General features: G+C 35.7%; 2 protein-coding genes across 5 annotated transcripts in view; both read left to right on the top strand.

Moving 5' to 3' along the window:
* Window positions 1–240: 240 nt before the first annotated feature.
* Window positions 241–13849, top strand: mapk14a (mitogen-activated protein kinase 14a). Of its 3 annotated transcripts, none has more exons than XM_024292489.2 (12): window positions 247–648; window positions 2537–2666; window positions 2777–2835; window positions 6157–6268; window positions 7367–7396; window positions 7615–7662; window positions 7775–7889; window positions 7977–8048; window positions 9232–9311; window positions 10859–10937; window positions 11025–11198; window positions 12804–13849. In XM_024292489.2, exons 1-12 carry the CDS (start codon window positions 530–532, stop codon window positions 12866–12868), a joined length of 1083 nt encoding a protein of 360 aa, XP_024148257.1. In that variant the 5' UTR covers window positions 247–529; the 3' UTR covers window positions 12869–13849. The 3 variants fall into 3 exon arrangements, with proteins under 3 accessions (XP_036068588.1, XP_024148257.1, XP_024148256.1); XM_024292488.2 differs by lacking the exon at window positions 9232–9311 and adding an exon at window positions 8812–8891 and having other exon boundaries at window positions 248–648; XM_036212695.1 differs by lacking the exon at window positions 9232–9311 and adding an exon at window positions 8812–8891 and having other exon boundaries at window positions 241–648; window positions 7775–8048.
* Window positions 13850–14286: 437 nt separating this feature from the next.
* Window positions 14287–20783, top strand: part of srpk1a (SRSF protein kinase 1a) — a 14375-nt gene continuing 7878 nt past the window's right edge. For both annotated transcript variants that reach the window (XM_024292487.2, XM_024292485.2), the window contains exons 1-10: window positions 14287–14424; window positions 14997–15051; window positions 16745–16872; window positions 16961–17069; window positions 17191–17278; window positions 17837–17924; window positions 18313–18419; window positions 19249–19414; window positions 19498–19523; window positions 19624–19846. In XM_024292487.2, coding sequence (XP_024148255.1) covers window positions 14412–14424; window positions 14997–15051; window positions 16745–16872; window positions 16961–17069; window positions 17191–17278; window positions 17837–17924; window positions 18313–18419; window positions 19249–19414; window positions 19498–19523; window positions 19624–19846 — 1003 coding nt within the window. In that variant the 5' untranslated portion in view covers window positions 14287–14411. The remainder of the gene's footprint in view (window positions 14425–14996; window positions 15052–16744; window positions 16873–16960; window positions 17070–17190; window positions 17279–17836; window positions 17925–18312; window positions 18420–19248; window positions 19415–19497; window positions 19524–19623; window positions 19847–20783) is intronic.

Raw genomic sequence — 20783 nt, 5'->3', positions numbered from 1 at the left:
AATTTGTGTTGTTTGTTTTTAACTTTTCTTTAGTGTCACAATAAAAGTTGTTTCACCATAATTTCAAAAGTCAATGCTAACTTAAAATAAATTCATAATTTTAAATCTTGACTTTCCTTTTCATAAATGTATGATTTCTTTCTTTCTTTTTTCAATTGAAGGCATGAGGGCAAAAACAAAGGCTCTCCCTAGTGGTAGAAATGATTATGACATGCCGTTGAAGCAGATTTTTTTTTTGTGTAGATTAGTCTCGCGAGATGAGGAGAAAGTCTCGGGAGCAGTCCTTAAACTTAAGGAAGAGCAAGCGTAAGGACCCAAGAGGGTACACTGCAGACGGTGATTCTGCAACTTTTTCGAAAGCGAAATTGAGTTTTTTGGTTCATGCTGCATTGAGATTACTTTTCACCAATAATATATTATTACTTTGCGGGTTACTTTGTTCACCTGACTGAAGGAAACGTGCAGTGCTCGGAGCAGCTACTTCAGAGCAGAAAGTCGGTTTGTGGTCGGGGCAGTTGTTTCTGCAGGAATGTCGCAGAAAGAAAGACCCAACTTTTACCGACAGGAGGTCAACAAAACAATATGGGAAGTCCCGGATCGGTACCAAAACCTGTCCCCGGTGGGCTCTGGGGCTTACGGATCAGTTTGGTGAGTAACTTTAACTTCAAGTGAGTTACGTACGGCGTGTACTCGCATAACTTCGCCTCCATTCATTTAGACGAGGCCTCAACTGCTGAGGCTAAAGTTGGATTAGCTTGTCCTGATTGTGGGCTAGCAAGGTGGAGCCTCGATGTTTCTTTGAACAAGAAAACTTGGTTTCTATTTGGAAAAATATAAACCAGAAATACAAAATGCATTTGGTAAAGTTGTCATTTACATTTAGAACTGGTCCAAATCTCTACTCTTAGCCATTTGGTCAAAGTGGGTTCAGGTGAACAGATTATTTATTGGAAATGTTATTAATATATTTTTTCATGTTTATATGATTTTTTTTTCACAAACAACTATTGGTCACTGAATGTAGATCTAAATTTGTATCCAATTTATCTTGTTTTTAAGCATTTCTATTAGTTAACACACTTATAAAGTAATCGCAGGTCATAAATAAATAGCTAAATTGCTAAAAAAAAAAAAAAAAAGATTATTCTAGTTTGAATACACTTGATTATTCATTTTTTAATGTGTGTATCATCTCATACTTTTATACTTGCAGTGATGGATTACTTTCTGTAACAACTACCAGCTTTTAGATTTAGGTAGATTTTTCTTTCATTAACACAGTAATTACATGGGTGGTTCTTGTCTTATCTAGATGACATAGGCAGTAGTGCATTGAGTTTAATGAGCAGATGTTTGTTTTGTAAATGGAAGCAAACAGCTGTGTTGTTGCTAGGCAGTGGGACAATCTGTAGCAGGTCAGATTATGTTGTTGAACTGAAACAGCACATTGTCATATGCATATATTCATACTGTTGTGTAATTGCTTAACGCACACACAAATGTAAAGGTTTCTTTTTCTTTACAAATGCACTAAATTTTGTAAATCATAGGGCAGATATGTAGGTGGAATATTTTGTCAGTGGAAACCTAATAAAGTTGGACACATTTGGTTCATGCATCATTACTTCTGCAAAAAGAACTGATTCTTCCACGTCATGTTTGCTGTGGACACTGGCATTCTGAGTCACCTTTTTTAGGCAGTTTGTGTGTACATGAGTATTTTTCATACAGTTAGAAAATGTTTTGCCACTTAACTAGTTGCTTTTGTTCTTATTCTGATGAGTTCTGATGAGCCAATGAGTTTTATTGCTAGAGACACTACACAAGCCTGTTTCTATTGTCCAAGATATGTAAAGAGTGACGCCATAGTCTGTAAACAATAAGACACAGTTTAGCAGATACAGTACAATGACAATAAAATGCATAACTTTTGGTCGAAACATACTAGCATAGCTACTCTAGCCTGTATAGCTTAATGGCTGCAGTTCAATCCCCCCAAAATATAAATATCTTGAAAAAATGTGTAATTTTTTTCTCAATCATGTTAGGAAGTGGTACACATTTTTATATAGAGACGTCATTGCTTGTAGATTGAAATACTTTAGCTCTTTATTTGCTGTATTTGTTTTTAATTTGACTCAACAATAAAGAAAACAAAATTGTGTGATCTAAAAAATGACTGTATCACACAGGCTAATCAAAAAAATTGTATTTTCAAACTTCAGTAAACTATTTTTATAAATAAAAGCTAAATATTTGGTTGGATCTGCTTTTGCATAATTTGTTTCAGCTCATCTGCATTGTTGGGGCCTGGTGTCTCTTTTTTGTTTTTCCTGTTGACAACAGCGCTATAGTTTTTCAATGGGCTTCAGGTCAGGCCAGTTTTCTGACCAAAGAAGCACAATTACATCATGGTCACTGAACCAGGCTTTGGCACATTCAGCTGTGTGAGCACATACCAAGTCCTTACTTCTAAATGCTGCTGATGATGCACCTCTTTCTACAACACCTGATGTTTCCTTTCTGTCTTTAACAGTTCGGCCTATGATACAAAGACAGGACTAAAAGTTGCTGTGAAAAAGCTTTCTAGGCCATTTCAGTCCATCATTCATGCCAAGAGAACCTACAGAGAGCTGCGCCTGCTGAAACACATGAAGCATGAAAATGTGAGTGGAATTTTATTTTTTACTGTATTTTTTTTTAATTCAGAAATGCTGACTTTTTAAATCAAACCTGCAGCTTATTGAAACTGAATTTCTGTCTTTTTGTGTGTCAGGTTATTGGCCTCTTAGATGTCTTCACCCCTGCCACTTCTCTAAAGGAATTCACGGATGTGTGAGTTCACTTTGTTCGTTTACTTTAGTGTCAGATTTTCCTTTCTGTCCTCTTGGCTCTCTGCAGCTACATGTAGGGACGGTTTAACAGCCTGGGGTTTCTCACAAGCAGACGTCTCTAACTGTGCCTGGAAAATACAAGGAGTCAGGCCATCAGACTAAACACTCGAAAGCTCTTTATTTTTTTTATTGGTTTGGCTTGTTTTTTATTCACGCTCTGGCTTTACGAGTGCTGTTTCATCACCAACTTCCTTCCTTGTGCTCTCTAAAGTCTTGCTCTGTGAACGTTTTGTGTAGCTTCACGGCTACATGCAAACTTTTTTGAGTAAGGAAGCACACAGAAGAGCAATAATCTGGGGTTTAATGTGTGAAGGAACAGCCTGCTTTTCTTCTAGAGCTCAAATACCAGACGACTATTGTGCATATCTGTCAGAAAAATCTGTCTCAGCTGAAGGCATGGAGCCACTCCCATTTACACACATCCGTAGTACTCACTGTTACAAAGATATGTGCATTGACACACGAACATTTTTTTAATCTTATTGCAAGCATTATATAAAAACAAACAAGTAACTTTAATAGTTAGGGATTCTTGTAAATATTTTCTACTTGTTAGACAATCAGGTTTCCTCCAGGAAGTTGTTTTGTTGACACGGTTTCATGTAAACTCCAGCTGACATTTTCTGAGACGATCGGCTAACACAGACTTGTTGGTCAAAGAATGCAGAGCACGTGGGGTGGTGACGTCTCCCTGCCTCTGCGCTCGGCTTCAGCCTTCAATTCAGCTTATCTATGCTACCGCAGAGCTGACTGTTTTGATTGTCATCAGGAGACCTGCAGAGCTGCAGGTTGTGTCTGTGAGTCGATGCAAAAGCTCAAAAGAGAATTGTTTTTTGATGATCACATGTGTTAAAGCTCATGCATTTGCTCATAAAATGTTTGCTTTGTTGGAAGAGCTTCCTTATTTCAGGTAAAAACATCATAGATTAATCAATTATAACTTTTAAAACTAATAATTCTATTTTTATAAGGTTTTTTTGTGAAATATATATATTTTCTTGAAATTATCCAAATATACCAGTTGAAATTGAGAGTTTTACAGCAGCAAATAAGAAGGGACGTGTTCTACCAGAGTGTAAAACTTTCCCTTATGGGAAGTGGGTGAAGGAGGAATAGTCCATTACGAAAAAGGAAATTTTAAATTTGCACAATAATATTTATGCCCATTTTTTTCTGTTCTGCTTTCCACCTTTTAGTCAGTAATATAAACTCAGCTGAATAGATGTTGCAGAAAGAAGAAGATATATCTCTCTTTATCTTGACTTACACATGTGTGAAAGCTGCAGCTTCAGGCGGCGTGCTTATGTTGGAAGGCATTTCAAGAAGTAAATGTGAGTAAAGCCTCCCTAAAGTGACATAGATGACTCAAGACTCACTTTAATGCCAAGTGTGGAAAAGGTCTCTGACATGACAGCTGGTGCTCATGTGCAGAGCAGCTCGCTGGTATTTTTTCCTCTGCTTATGACCAGGAATATCTTTTCAGTTCAAAGAAACATCTGCATTGCTTTTTTTTCAGAACTTTATTTAATTGCTGTACATTTAAAAAAAGGTAAATAAAACTAAAAACAGCTTAAAAATTCTGTTAAAAATGACTTGATACTATAAAAAAAGAAAAGTATCACATAAAACTGTTACATATTCATTGTTGTGTGGATGCAGCATTTTGATGTAGAAAACCTCCATAGACAATATTAGAATTGACATTACAATTAAGCAAGATTGTGGTTTTAGTTTAAGTAAAACAACAACAAAAGCTAACAATTCTATTTTTTGAAAATTGTAAAACTCTGAAATACAAGAGAAAAATATAGAAAAGTACAGTTTTAATCATGATTGGAATGGAACTTAAATTTAGAGTACTTGTTGCATACATGCAGTCATGTGACCAGTGTTTTATGGGTCTTTTCATCTCTAACATATTTTACAAGAGTCTGTGAATGAAATCCATCTGGATTTTGTAGAAAACTGAGAGATTTAACATCTTTAGACAATAATAGTTGGCTAATGTTTGCACCTGAAGACGATTCTGTGCACAGCCTGAAGCAGGGACAGGCAACTCCAGGCCTCGAGGGCCGCACTCCTGCACGTTTTCCAACATACTCTGCTCAAGCACGTTCTAATTGGTTGGACACACCTGAACCAGGTAATCAGTAACAGTAGGGCTTGGATATCTGGAAATCATGCAGACACTGCGGCCCTCGAGGGCTGGAGTTGCCTGCCTGAAGAGTTTTTCTTTACTCCATTGAGCTAAAAATACAAAATACTTAAACAAACAAAACAAAAAAAAAGCTGATACTTGTTTGAGTTCTTTAAAACTCAACTTTTTCATAATTCTATAAACTAGCTCGTGCCTATGGGTAATCTAGGAATGTATTTGAGCCTGGGCCTGACTCCTGTAGCTTTAGTCTGTGGGAGTGATTTTTTTTAAATTTTTTTATTTATTTATTTATTTATTTTTTAAATCCAGATTTGAAATGTGTCACCTGGAAACATACCTGACCGTGCACTAAAATGCTGGAAGTCAGTCATCCAGAAGTGGATGCACTGCTTGTTGTTGGAAATTCTGGTTAGCTGTGTGGACACCTACTGTAACATAAGCATGACATTCTAACGACGCCTATGCAGATACAAGGTCACACGTAAAGATTTATCTCAACACAATAAGCGAGTTGGTCTGTAGAGTAGGTTGACGGAAAAAATCCCATCCCAAAAAAGAATCCTCCCTAATTCATTCCCCAGTTTCTATGAAAGAGAGGGAAGCATGTTGCTATTTATATACATTTTTTTTCCAGGTTGTCTGATCTGTGAAGCATGTCTGTGACCCTTTCTGTTGCTTAAAAATTCAGCATGACCAGGTGCTATTTTTACACGGCTGGTACTGTGTGGGAATAGAAGAGTATTCATGAAGTAGGAATTTATTGAGCTGAAGGCAGACGGAGGAGCACTGCCAGGCTGCTCTTTTAGTCTCCTGCGCCGCCATCTACTGCAAGTCCTGTCCAGGCAATTCAAACTGTCCTGGGATTAGATTGGAATTCTCCACGAGGCGCTACCATTCAACTCATTTCTATGGCATCTTTAGAAAGAAACGAAAGTGAGAAAGAGTACCGGCAAAACCAGTTGAAGCTTTCTTAGCCATTTGTAGCTTGGATTAATAAAACCTATTCTTCTTTTAAAACTATTATGCTTGCAATGTTTTTTTTTTAAATAAAAAATCCAAATATTTTTGCAAAATGTCTGACACTAATTTTCTGTTTTTTAACAGGTATTTTGTTAATCATCTAATGGGCGCAGATCTTAACAACATTGTGAAGTGTCAGAAACTCACAGACGACCATGTGCAGTTCCTCATATATCAGATCCTCCGGGGATTAAAAGTAAGGTTTCTCACTTGTTTACTCGTTAGTCTGTAGATTTTGAAATAAAATCATCAATTTCCTCATATCTGCTTGATTTTGTCTACAGAAGCCTACTAGTGACATGTTTGTGCTTATTTTAACAGCAGCATTCAACAACTGTAGTGTTTAACAGCAACTTCTCTAAAAGTGGAACTTAAAAACATTTGGAAGGAACTGACAGAAAAAAAAAATGTTGTTTACAGTTGTTCTTTAGCTTGTTTTATTTATACAATTTTAAAAAGATTCTAAAAATTCAAGAGAAAAAAGCTTGGATATATATATATATATATATTTCCTGTTTTATTGAATAAAACAAATGTTCCTGACTTTCTTCAATGGAGTTCTTATTAAAAAAAATCAAACCTGTGAGAAAAATTAACTCTCTAGCTTTGGCTGTAAAAGACTAACTTGATATTTTTTTCCATAGTTGTGTTTAAGCTTTATTGATTTTATCAATCTAATATAATCAAATAATTTGAATATGCACTTTACTTAAACTCACAGAAAAAATGACAACGATAAAACCAATCAAAATAGGTGTGTTTGCCTTTTGAAGTGGGTCTACAGGTAAAGGCTAAATAATGTGAATCCCTTTTGGTAAAAAAAAAAAAAAGTTAATATTTACTCATGTTAGATTGTTTCAGTTTAAAAACCTAAAAATAAATGAAAAAAAAAACGTAAGTAACAAAGCTATTATTTAGATTATCAGCTATCAGACGGTTGCTCTCCAATCATGGAACATTTAAAACAAATAAATGCATGTCAGTTAATTACATTTCTGGTCATTATTGGGACTATTGTAAAAGTTACAATATATTCCTGAAGATTTAAATATGGTAAAATGGTCATGATCGTATCCGTAGGCAGGAGTTGAGATAGACATGAGAGTGGTGTCACGTTTCTTATCCAGCCTGAGAAGATAAGTTTAGCAAACGTTTCTTAGAGCAATCTAACTTGTACCCACTTAAAACTTGGTTTTAATCTGTGATTTTCTTTATCTAATAAAGTTTTCTGTTAAAAGGGGTTATAATGTTGTTTCTTAATATGTACTGACATAAAACGTGTGCTTCTCTGCAGTACATCCACTCAGCAGACATCATTCACAGAGTAAGTGCTGGCATTGATTTAATTTCTAATGTCTGTTAGGACTGTGCAGGAGACTAACATGTCAAAGATGCTAATTTCTCCCACGAGAAATACCTAAGTTTCAATGTTTTTTTTTTTTTTTTTTAATTCCTGTCTAGGGAATTACATATTTAATTTCTAAGAAAGGTGGGAGATTATCTGTCAGGATCCATGACTTTAATTTTTTTTCCTCCCCACAGGATTTGAAACCCAGTAACCTGGCAGTGAATGAGGACTGTGAGCTGAAGGTCGGTGGATTGTTTACCTTACTTTCAGCTGCACTTCCTCAATCAAACATGAGAGAAAATCTGCATCCTTAGTAGCCAAAACTGTCATTTTTTACACTGATCTCCTGCTCAGATTTTGGACTTTGGTTTGGCGCGGCTCACCGACGACGAGATGACCGGCTACGTAGCCACCCGCTGGTACCGAGCCCCCGAGATCATGTTGAACTGGATGCACTACAACATGACGGGTAGGCGATCAAAAAAGCTTTTGTGTTCACACACAGAAGATTTTTGTCAACAGATCGTAATGATAGTGTTGCATCTTTGTTTTTCAGTGGATATTTGGTCAGTCGGGTGTATAATGGCAGAACTTCTAACGGGACGAACACTGTTTCCTGGCACAGACCGTATCCTTCAAATGAGAGTGTAGAACTGCACATAGTCTCAGTTCATGTTTCTAAAGTCCAAAAATGAGTTACAGCTGCCTCTACCTCTGTACATCGAGAAAGTTTTTGACTCAATTTAGGACTGCTGGAGTTACAAATTAGCCTTAGAAATGGATGGAAATATATATACATTTTACTATAGTTTGATTGAGATCAGAACAGATTTTATTTTCCCCACTCAGATGCTTAAATTATCTGTGTTACTCTTCCCACATTTGATTGGCAGGTGACTCATTTGTGTCAGGGCACAGTGGAAAACAGGTGTGATCAATATTTTGACACACTACACACTATTGATTTATGCAGCCCTTGAAGAACAGTAGTAGATCCTCAGGGCTACTTTCTTGTTTTCACCTGTAAACCTGCTCTTCTCCTTAATAATGATAGGGCCTGAGGTGGATTCATTCCTGTTAGGCGACTACATACAAGTTTACACTCCTCTCCAGCATGACTAATTATCTTAAGGGATATTTACTCCTCTATGGTGTCAGTGTACAGTGTTGGCATACATCTGCTCTATTCTAGGAGTAGCTGGTGTGTATATATATATATATATATTTTTTTTTTTTTACTTTTTCTTGTTGATTCTTAAGAAGTTTTCCACAGCCACAATAATCCTCTTGTATGAGTGAAAAATGACAAAAATATGCTTTCTAGGTGATTCAAGCTTCACCATGAAATGTCCCTTCATGCCGTGTGGTCTTCCTTGAACATGTGCTTGTAGACATTGATCAGTTGAAGTTAATCATGATGCTCGTCGGAACTCCAGGGCCTGAACTCTTGATGAAAATCTCTTCAGAGTCTGTGAGTCCACAAAGCAATGCAAGGATTTTCTCCTTTGCCTGAGATCTGTCGCTCTGCTGTGCAACAGTTTGATTGGCTGCTTTCCCACTTCCAGCATGTTTCCAACCTTCAGGCTTGCAGGTTTAAGACTTGCTTTGTTCTCCTCTTTAAACGGGTGAATTCAATGTTTGCTGTGAAGTTGTTGCCACACAACTGTTCTCCTTTGTCCTGTCGTCTTAATTTGTCCGTTTGTCCCTCTGCTCTGCCACATGCAGACACGCAAGGTTAGCTTGAGAAAAACAGAACTCTTCCTATCCAGCTCTGCTCTGTCGCTATACTCCCCTTGACACAAGCCTCATAGATATAAACCAGCTTCAGCAGATAATGCGTCTGACAGGAACTCCCCCAGCAGCTCTAATAAGCAGGATGCCCAGCCATGAGGTGAGCAGGACTCCCGCATAGATAGAGCAACGGGGTGAAGAAGTGCGCCTCAACGTTCAGCATTCACGTACTCTGATCGCCATTGAGGATCTCGGCGGTAGAGCCCTTTTTGTACACCATGTACTCTTGTGCACATACACACTCCTTCCCTGCTTATTACTAATAAGTTCTAATATGAAAGTCTACTGTATTTTTGCTAGCAAAACTTTTATTGGCTTTACACAAACTGCACTAGTTTAAGTGGGTTGCTTTGGGAGTTATTTACTTTTTTGTCATAGAACTAAATATTCTAGCGGTCTTTGTAACATTTTTTTTGCTGATTCTGATAATATTGTCTTTTTGGAACAGTTTAAGATATTTTTTATGTGTATGCAGCCTGTTGAACTCATTGAAAATACGTCTGCATCCTTTTTTTTCCATGAGAGCTGGGAATTATTTTCTTATTTTTCTAATTAAAGAAAGGTCAATTCTGCTTTGTAATAAAGTTAATACACAGGGGAGTTTTTTTTTCAAATCAAAGATAGAAAATACTGTCTGTTTAAAAAAAAAAGAAAAAAAAAAGCTCAAATTACTTTGATGAAAATCTAACAGCAAAGCAGTTTTTTGCCACAGAGATACAAAAGTGATACTTAAATCCCCACTCCGATCATCTTTTGATCTATTCTAAAAACCTTTTTAATTAGGACTAGGTCGTTTTTATCCAGAAAACAAAAACTGTCATTTTGTTGGACAGTTTCTGCGGAGTGGCAATAGATCATTTCTGATTTCTGGGCAGGACTGTTGACGCAAAGCAATCCCACCCCCTCTTCCTCTTCCCTTTGCTTAGAGCTTGGAGCAGGGAGCTTGTGGCCTGCTCAGTGTATTTTCAACATCATAAATGAGCTTTTTTTAATCCAATGTTTTTTGTCTGCTCCTGATTCACAGTGATTTTTTTTTAAAAAAGTACTTAAAAATGCAATTTTAAGATGAATTTTCCTAATATGTCTCGTTCTTTAATTTCCCTGCGGGCTCGTCCCAAAAGGATTAATAAAGCTGTCTATCTATCTGTCTATCTATCTTCATGAGAAAAATGCAACAAATTCACCAAAAACAGAATTTTCATTAGACTGGATCTTTGGGATAAATCTGCTGAAACAATTTGGATTATTTGATCATCAACAATTAATTAAATGTTTCCAATAGCTCCAAATGTGTATTTTATTTATACATATAAGTGCATGTGTTTAAATGACTGTTTCTATGTTACAACTTTACAAATGTTGGTACCATTAACCCTTTTATGCTTGTAAAAATGCATGTCTATAGGAAGATTCTTCTTTAATATAAATAGATCTCAGCAATTTTCTGCACAAGTATTGTCACAGCCTGAGTTTATGTTTTAAAGGTAGACAATAATTAATATTTTGAGCCGTGGAATTCTTTTGTTCCCAACTTGCAGTCAGAAATATAGCAGTACTGGAGGTAAATACAGTTCTTAAATGGAAAAGAAGTGAGATGGCATAAACCTTTACCTTTTACTTATGTTTCTGTGTTGTCATTTTTCCCAGGCCAGGACCTACATCAGCTCTCTGGCTCACATGCCCAAGAGAAACTTTGCTGATGTGTTCATCGGCGCCAACCCGCTTGGTAAGAACACTTTACATTTGAACAAACTATTTAAGAGTGAATTTTCGTTCAGATTTCTGTTTTTGTTCATTTCATTTTTAATTAAAGCTGTGGACCTCCTGGAGAAAATGTTGGTTCTGGACACAGACAGAAGGATAACAGCAGCTGAGGCCCTGGAACACCCCTACTTTGCTCAGTACCATGACCCAGATGATGAGCCGGAAGCTGAGCCTTATGACCAGAGCTTTGAGAGCCGGGATCTGAATATTAAGGAGTGGAAACGTAAGGCATATTGCTTTAAACTTGCTGTTTTAGAAATGTGTATAAAAATATTTTTTGAAACTTATTTATAACAATTAAATGGTTAAAAACATGTAATAGTAAATATGTATAAAATGTTTTTAAATCGTAAATTTAGATTGCCCGAAGCTTTGCCAATTCACTGTAAACATAAACATAGTTCTTATGTCATCATATCAAACGAAGCACTACAAATGACAAACTAGTTACTTTAAATGTAAAAAGGCCAATAAAAATCAGTGACATTTTTGAGACAGTTTAATCCAGTTCATCTTTGTGTGTGTCACTGTAAGAACCAAAGTAATTTAAAGCGGATAAAAACACACAAACCTAACGGATAAATTTAAACCCTATGATTATTATATAGTTTGCTAACTGTAATTGTAACTTCCAAAGTAATTAACTAAATCATAATCTGATTGAATTTGATCTGAATATTCTAATTACTGTGGCTGTAATCTGATTATGTTCAATATATCCATTTACATTATAATTTGATTACTTGACATGCAAATGTACTATGATTTCTTTATGAGTAACTTTATTCTGTATCCATGTATGTAACATTTTAATAATGATCAGTTACCGTCATATTAAGTACTATTAAATTAAATGTAGAGTAAAACGTTAAAAGTACAGATAAGTAATACATTTGCTGTTACTGCCCAACAAAACGGCTCATTGCAACATTAATATTGACACTATACCCAATGGGGATTTAAAATCTAACATTTTGAATTCTGAGTGGTTTTTATTGAAACTATTATAATGATGTTATATAAATAATAATGATATAAATGACTCTAGTCTTCAATGTAGACTTTTTTTGCATTAAAAAAAAACAGAAAAATGCAAAAACAAAAAAGTTTTAACTATTTCTATTTTAGCTGTTTTTTAAATTTATTTACCAAAAATACTTTCTAAGAAAAAGAAAGAGGACTTCACCAGCATCTAAGGAATAATTGAGGTTTCTTACAGAAGGAAGAGTATGGCGATCTTGAGATGTTTCCTCTTTGAGGAAACAGCATGTCAACACTGCTGCACTGTGCAAGGCACACATTTTAAAACTCTCGGGGAGAAATTGCATATTGTGTTGTTTTTTTTTATTTTTTTTAAGTCTTCACAGAGTGTTCTCACTGGGTTAAAATATGCAACATACAGCTCGGCATTTGTTAGAAAGGACATGCCTTTACAGGAGTAAGAGGAACTTAGTGAAATGAAACAAGATGGTGGTTTACAGCTAAACTTTGCTGATTCTGCTTTGGACAGCTGATGATTGACTGTTGCCAACGAGTTCCCCATTTTGATCTGCAAATCTTTTTTGACATTTTCCATGACATATCTGTGTGAGCGGACCTGTACAAGCTTGACTGAAATCAAAACTAGAAACAGAGAGAGACTGAGGAAGAAATTTATGTATCTTTCTTCCATTCCTGCCAGCATATCAGCTAAACAGTTTCAAGTTTCCCATTAAGTTAATGTAAATTAGTTTAGAAACCATATAACTGATTAGTATTCTACTACTTATTTATACTGTGTTTGGTTACAGTTTTATTAATGCTAAAATATTTTCTCCTTCATTTGTAGGATTAACCTATGAGGAGGTGTGCAGCTTTGAGCCGCCCGTCTTTAACGAGGACGACATGGAGTGATGAAATGAGATGAGCCAACTACTTCAAACGAGGCCTTTAAACGTGACATGTGCATTAAATGTAAAACTTCTGGCACATGCCAGACTTTATCCTATTTTTTTAGTCTTTGTACTTTCAGAGGAGGTTATCAGTGATTTAAATGTGATGAAATTCTTATTGATACAAAGACAGCAACTCCTAAAAGAGCTATCATTTTTCTTATTTAAGAACCACTAATTTTGATGGTCTTGTGCATGGAAATGTCACTTTTTTGCCAAAGTCTAAAATAATTTTATATTCTTTAAATATTTTCTACATTTAGACTTTGAGGACTTATCACTGTGACACTGAGATGCTGAAACTTGTCGACTTGTAGATGTGCTACTTTCTGTTCCTATTGTGTAATGTATAAATAAGCTTTAGAAATATGCTCGTTCGGCCCCTTCTCTACCAAACCTGTCGCGCGTGGGATTGGTAGCATTTTAGATTAAAAAAAGATAATCACTTTAAAAATTTTCATTTGACATAAATGTAGATTCATGGATTTTATGGTTTTAGAAATTTGAAAAGTGTAGTAAGAAACTGTTCTTTGTTGCTTTTGGCTTTAGGTGCACAACCCTTAACCTTGAAACATTTATTTATTTAAATCTATTTTTTAAAGGTTAGAAGATTAGTGAATGACTTGCTGCATACAAGAAGGTCAGAGCCCCTTTCGGTTAAATGTTATACTCTGTGACAAGGAAAAGAAACAATATGCCATATATTTTTAATAACTAGACTGTGGTTATAAAGAAATGACCATTAGCTTGGAAATGAAAACGTTAACAAGTGTCGGTTTACAGAGTTTTAAGTGTTGTTATGACCGATGAAATACTCCAGATCTGTGTAAAAGAGGGATTTCTATTTATCGTATGTGAAGGTGGTATTTATGAGCATCCATATTTGTTTTTCCTGTCATGTAAAACAGCTGCAGTCATGTAACAATAAAGATTAAGAGACTTATGGGGTGTCTCCTTATTTCTGAAATGTATTATTTGGTCTAAGAAAGGCAATTCACATTAGTAGTTTTTGAATGAACAATAACTGTAAAATAATGATGCAAAAATGCTTGAAATTCCTTTCTTTCAAAGGCCTGCATTCTCAACTAATGTAATCATGCAAAAGATGCTTTCTTTACAGTTACATACATTCACTGATCCTTGAATGAAAAGCTACCTTTGTCCCAGTTAGGATATAAGCCAGAAAAATAATACTATTCTATATATTTTTTTCAGCTTGAGATGTAAACAGTCCATATTACCTTACAGTAGCAAATGTTCACACTTATTAACCACATCTATAGTGATTATTAATATTAAATGAAACTTTTGCCTCAAATAATATGTTAATATTAATTCGTTTTCCCTCGTAATTCATCTCTAAATGCTATGCAAATGCCACCTTGGCGCGCAGGTAGTGAAAACACTGGTAAAGCTCTAGCCCGAGCAGAACGATCCAATGCGCATGCGTGGAACATTCGATCACTGGTGGTGTAGCTAACGGCTAGGCTACAAATCCAGTCGACATGGAGAGGAAAGGTAAATCTTTTTCTTCAAGTTTTACGTCCCGTGAGCTGAGTTCGCCCGCCTGTGTCGACTGAGAAGGCGTTTTCGTGTTTGCTATCTTGTGTGTTAATTTTAGACACGCTGCATACAGCGAGATAAGGGGTTTAAGTCTATGCGTCTGTCACGCATTGAGCTAGCTCAATGGACATTAGCTTTAGCTTGTGTGAGGTATGTCAGGATTAGCGCAGTATGTTTAGCTTTCTTGCCGAACAGAACCTGGACACGAACTCCGGTGTTCATGTATGGGGTGAAATGTGTTGTCATTGGAGTTTTCACAATCAATTCATGATAATATATATTTTTTAAAAGCGGCCGCTGGTCTAATTAGTAGCTTAATGTTGGTTTAGGTTACTTAAGTTACTGGGCTGTGACTGCAAGATTTATAATACTTGCGTGTTAAATCAGTAAAAAATGATAACGCCTTATTGGTAGTTTAATTATGCAATTTTATTAGCATTGTAGATTTTTTTTCCCCCTGAGTGTCAGGTGTAGATTTTAAAGCCAGCAAAAACAATAGTAGCGTCATTTCTTTCTGTCATTTTTAGTTCTAGCACTCCAGGCAAGGAAAAAGAGGGGTAAAGCAAAGAAGACCAACAAAAAGTAAGTTTATTTAATTATCAATGTTTCAGAATCATGTTTATTTACTGTCATGGTTTAGTCTGGGATTTAAACTGTGATATTGTCATGATTAGATCGCATAATTACACTTGCATGCAATTATGGTTAATTCACAATCCAGAGATAAACACGTCTTCTGTACATTTCTGTGGTTTTCTGTAGTTCTAATGTCTAACCCATAGCTGTGGCATTATCCATAAACCCACAAGTAGCTGTTTTATTTACAGAACTAATCGGATCACACTGTCCTGTTTATCCTGTTCCACTATGGAAATATTTAGGTGTATAATTCTATAATTTATGGAGGAATTCCATAGCTAAGATACTAATCTATAGAACTGATAGTTTTGGTGTACGTAACAATCTACTAATGACTGCACCAGCGGCATCCTCTGAAGTGTTGCATAACTGCTTGTGCTATATTTAAAACAAGAGTCTAAAGAAGCCCACATCAGCCCACTGAAGCATGGTGTTTCACTGCAAACCCTTAGAAATACTCCTCCAAGTGTAATCCTCAAGGAAGGCATAGAGATCAAGAGGTTATAATCGCAGCATTGAATGTTCAAGCCATCCATGAATACTTTTTTCATATTTGGTTGGTGATAAAGAAAAATAAGCAAACCCAAATGACTTTTCAGCTTTAATTTTATTCTTAATTGCACATTTTATAAGGCTCATTTTAACGACAAAACACAATTCACATAATAATTTGTCGTTGCCGATCCGATTCTTGGTCGATTTTTGCTCATTTTGAAAAATCTGATACTTTAGCATCAGCCCAAATAAAAGTGACAATGGTACTATTAAGTATATGCAATTTTCTAAATGTGTGCAGTCAGTGCTAATTTTTTTTTCTTGGGCGCACAGACAAAGAGGAAAGGTTAAGGTTAGGATTACAGTTACGGTTTGGGTGTGGCGATGTCTGCAGCTCACTGCGCTTCACACTCCAGTCGCATGACAGCTACCAGACTTTAACATTAAATACGTGTAACCAGTAACAAAATGTAGCCTTGGATGCACTTAAACAATGCGGCAATGTGCATCTTGGCTGCACTTATTACTTGTCGCCAACATGAATTTCTATACGTTTTTTTGAGCTGGTCACACATGCGCATACACATCAGCCATAGCAAATTACCTTCGAAATTTGCTATGTATTTGACAAATACAATTTAAATCATTTTTGCATTTTTTTAAAGTATTTTTCTAGAAAGACGAACAATGTGCCTGACACAATTTTTAGTGACTCTTGGTAATTCCAAAAAGACATCTTGTAAACTCCAAATATTCTGCTATTTTCATGTAAAAAACGGTCCACTGCCCAACTGGAAATGATTGAGTGGTCATGTATGAACGCAGATGTAGATCATGCATATATTCCATTATGTTACCCATGATTTTGGAAAATCTTATAACATTATTCATCTGCAATTGTGCTTGATAGCTGATGTCAGGCGTGTTTTTTGTTTTGTTTTTGTGTTCATGTGGGGGCTGGAGCATATCAGAACTGTCGTTAGTCAGGGGATAGATACACCATGAAGCGGTTGAAAGCTTTTTATGCTCCGTATTCCCTGGGGTGCTTTGTTGAACATGGTTCAAAATAAATAACTGTAAAAAGAGTGTGACTGATTTTTGAGTATTTCTGTTAATGAAATGCCTCATTGTCTTCCATCAGACAGCCAGCCAATCACAGAGCTCGACATCAACCCCAGCAGGAAGCTTCGCCCCAGGAACCAGAAGAACCAGAGGAGATCCTTGGCTCTGATGATGAGGAGCAGGAGGACCCCAATGACTACTGCAAAGGTTAGTTTACCTTAGTGTCTGTACACCATATTGAACATTTTAAACAAAAGTGTTTGGTGTTAAACGTATCTGTCTTCTTTTCATTTAGGTGGCTACCATCATGTTAAAGTAGGAGACCTTTATAATGGAAAATATCACGTAATCCGTAAACTGGGTTGGGGACACTTTTCTACAGTGTGGCTGGCCTGGGATATCCAGTATGTAAACATCTTTAATTGAATATTCTAAAGCTTTTTCCTGTTTAATAGAATTACCAGTTTAGTCCTAGAATCTTGTGTGTTGCTTGTTTGAAAATCAGGTATTTTACTATGATTTCAGGGTGAAGAGATTTGTTGCAATGAAAGTTGTAAAGAGCGCTGAGCACTACACAGAGACAGCCGTGGATGAGATCAAGCTTCTGAAATCTGTAAGTTTCTGTGTGAACTGTTTCTATGACATTTCACTTACAAATAAATGGGAATAAAACGATTGCGTAACAGTGATAGTGGCACACATTGATTTTTTTTTTTAACACAAGAAGCACTAGATTTAACACTCTTACTAGCTTTAACGCTTAAAAAAATCACTCAGGTTTTGGTTTGGGTATGACACACTATATTGAAAAAAAAAAGATAAGATTTTTTCCCAAAAAAAGCATCCATGGCAGAAATGATTAAACTCACTACATTTGCGTTTAGTCATTTCAGTAATCTATATTACTTTGATTGGCTTCAAAGTTATAATAAAATCCACCAAAATATAAAATAATGTAATTGTACCTAAAAAGAATTACATTATTACAGTGACTTAATTCAGGATTTTATAGTTTGCATAAAGGACTGCTTAAAACTTGAAAAAGCTCAGGTGCTTCATTGTCCTTCACCTGAAATTGCTCGAAATACTTTAATATTTAAATATTTTTATTTATAATATTTTAAGTAATTAAAACATTCAGTTATTAATTGCTTTCTTATTTTTTTTCCAGGTTAGAAACTCAGATCCTGATGATCCAAATCGTGAGATGGTGGTTCAGTTACTCGATGACTTTAAGATCTCTGGTGTCAATGGAACTCGTATCCTTCATGCTCAAATATCAGTAACACTTCCTCCTGTTTTTATTACTCTGTTTTGAACAGTAACATGACTATATAAGGAAAAGGAGTTAAGCTGTTAAGTTTTTGTTTTAAAAAGGCTTAAAATGGTATTAACACAATAAAGAACAGATGGTGGGTGTAGTAAATCTTTTTTGTTGGTATTTAAACCAACCTTTAGCTATCACAATACTCCAGCTTAGTCAGATCCCCTGAATCCAAAAGGCGTAGCTGAAATACGAGTGTCTCCACAATATAAATAATGCTCTGCCTTGTGCCAGGAGAATGACCACATGCTCCATAAATAGTTTTCTTGAAGTAGGTTTTCAGTTTGGTTTATGTACTTTTTGTCTTAACTGCTGATCTCCAGATGTCTGCATGGTGTTTGAGGTGTTGGGGCATCACTTATTAAAATGGATTATAAAGTCCAATTACCAAGGGCTGCCCCTTCCTTGTGTGAAGAGCATCATACAACAGGTAATATAAGACCATGGTATCACCTTTTCTTCATAGATGACTCATGGCAAAGCTTCAGTTGCAATTCACATTTACTCTGACACCTTTTTTTGTCCTGACTGCACAAGGAGACGTAATTTTGGGCAGATTTAGCCATTAAGCAAAAAGATCAAATGCAACTATTTAATATTAGAGTTTGCACTGAGGAAATATGTGGTAAAATGCAGTAAATAATGGATTAAATCATTCTACATTTAATGCAAACTTTTGATAAAGAAATATAAAAAAATGCCTCTTGATACGTTGGCTTCCGTTAATATCAAAGCTTTTGCTTTTTCTTTTAAAATAAAGACTTAATCTGCAAGCTAGTGTTGCAATACATTAGCATAAATTACTTTGGCTTAAAGAATTCATTTGAAGTTAGAAAACTAATGCGTGAGCTAAGGAATCTAAAATGCCTTTTTTATCTTTTAAGTTTTTCCACTTCATGGTAAATCTTTTTGATTTGTTTCAGCAAAGTAAAATGCCTTTTTAATGCTGCCCTAGAGCTGAATATTGTCAGTGGTATTTGGTTGCAAAATGCATGGAGAAACTTTAATTATGTGAGAGAAATTATTGTTTTATTAAAAAAAAAAAAAAAAAAAAACACTGAATCAGGTTACACACAGGAACATAGAAACAGTAGCAATCTCAGGGAATAAAAGTTTACACACCCTGAGATTCAGACAAGATCCTGTGAAAAATTCAAATTTTATTTCTGTAGATGTGATGTACAATCGATTGTAAATGACTTTTAAAACCTCACACTGTGGGTTAAATTCCAATCTAAAAATGTCTTTTTTTTTTTTAGGTCCTTCAAGGCCTGGACTACCTTCACACAAAGTGCCAGATCATCCATACTGACATCAAACCGGAGAACATCCTGATGACTGTTGATGAGCCCTACGTTCGAAAGCTTGCAGCCGAAGCTACAGAATGGCAGCGTACCGGGGCGCCTCCTCCCTCTGGTTCTGCAAGTATGAGACACGCCCTTGACTGCAATACACACCTGTAAACACAGCTTCAACTGGTTTATACTCGGATTGTGTTCTCTTTACAGTTAGCACTGCACCAGCTCCAAAACAGGTACAAGCTCAAAACTCACTTCTTGTATTTGAATGTACTGCTCAGACTGGTAGTGAAAAGCCAAATAGTTTTTTCAACTTTCCCCGTTTGTCTTTACCAGACTGTGAAAATGTCCAAGAATAAGAAGAAAAAGTTAAAAAAGAAGCAAAAGCGCCAAGCAGAGCTGCTGGAAAAGTGCATCATGGACCTGGAGGAGATGGAGAAGACCACAGAGACCCGAGAGGATGAGGACGAAGATGAGGAGCCTCAGTCTCCAAAGGGACGAGTCTGTGCTCCTCTCAGACAGGTGTCTTTACAGGAGATAGGAAATGAGGAACCAAGAGGTAAGAAGTGATGCTTCTCAGTTCTCCAGCTCAAAATGGGGTTTTTACTTGCTCTTTTTCAAATACGGCTGTGGTACACTTGTCACATTTTCAAAACGTCAATAAATTCTAGCTACTTGTCACTAATATTTACTTACAGGTGACGTCCTGAACTTCTGTTTATTATTATTAAAACCAAAATGAATTTAGTTTGTGTTCACTGATGTTAAATGTTTGATACAATATCATTTTTTTGGCCATTGCGCTTTAGGGTTTAGAGTGAATTATCAAATAAATAGTGGGTCTCCTGTGTTAGAATTTAACTTAAAATGTCCTTTCCTTCTACTCAATTATGCAAAAGCTTAATGTTTTTATTATTTTTTTTTTTTGCATTTTTACCAGTTTATTTAAATAAGGTGGAACACTATTGAGTTTGAAGCTTCTTTCATTTGTACATCTGTTTGAATAAAATAATTTTCAAAATGACTAATGAGGCTTTTAGAGCAAAAGTTTCAGTTTGTGCCACTATTCTTTCATTTATTTCATTTGGGGCTAGGCAATATAGTTTTTAATTTCTCTGCTTAATTGACATTATTCACATATGCATCTAGAATGTGACCATTTTCTAAATGTAGGCATTAAATTGACTTAATGAATAAACAATAAAAAATGAAACAAAACCAAACAACTCAAAGATGAATAAACCAAATAAAAAAAAATGAATTCAGAAAAATTCTAAAATGTGTTTACGTAATGGAAAACGACAAGACTTTAGGACTTAGTTTTTTGTCATAGAATTGGTTTTGAGGTCGGTCATTTGTTTTGCAACCTTTTCCTCTTTGGTGGACGGTTTTGTCTCACATTCTTCTTGGGTTTTAGAGTGTAAAGGTTCAAACTTGTTCGTCTTTTTTGCAGTAAATTTTTGCATTTTGAACGGATTTTTTTTTTTTTTTTTTTT

This window comes from Oryzias melastigma, linkage group LG7 (genome assembly GCF_002922805.2).
Source record: "Oryzias melastigma strain HK-1 linkage group LG7, ASM292280v2, whole genome shotgun sequence".
NCBI lineage: Eukaryota > Metazoa > Chordata > Actinopteri > Beloniformes > Adrianichthyidae > Oryzias > Oryzias melastigma.
The sequence above is the reverse complement of the archived record's forward strand: the minus strand, read 5'-3'. Positions and strand labels throughout refer to the sequence as shown.

Excerpts from the sequence above, each read along its gene's own strand:
- mapk14a (XM_036212695.1), top strand. The coding sequence starts at position 530 with ATGTCGCAGAAAGAAAGACCCAACTTTTACCGACAGGAGGTCAACAAA. Across the intron at positions 2,667-2,776 it reads AACACATGAAGCATGAAAAT|GTTATTGGCCTCTTAGATGT; the intron begins GTGAGTGGAATT and ends TTTGTGTGTCAG. Across the intron at positions 8,049-8,811 it reads ACTGTTTCCTGGCACAGACC|ACATTGATCAGTTGAAGTTA; the intron begins GTATCCTTCAAA and ends ATGTGCTTGTAG.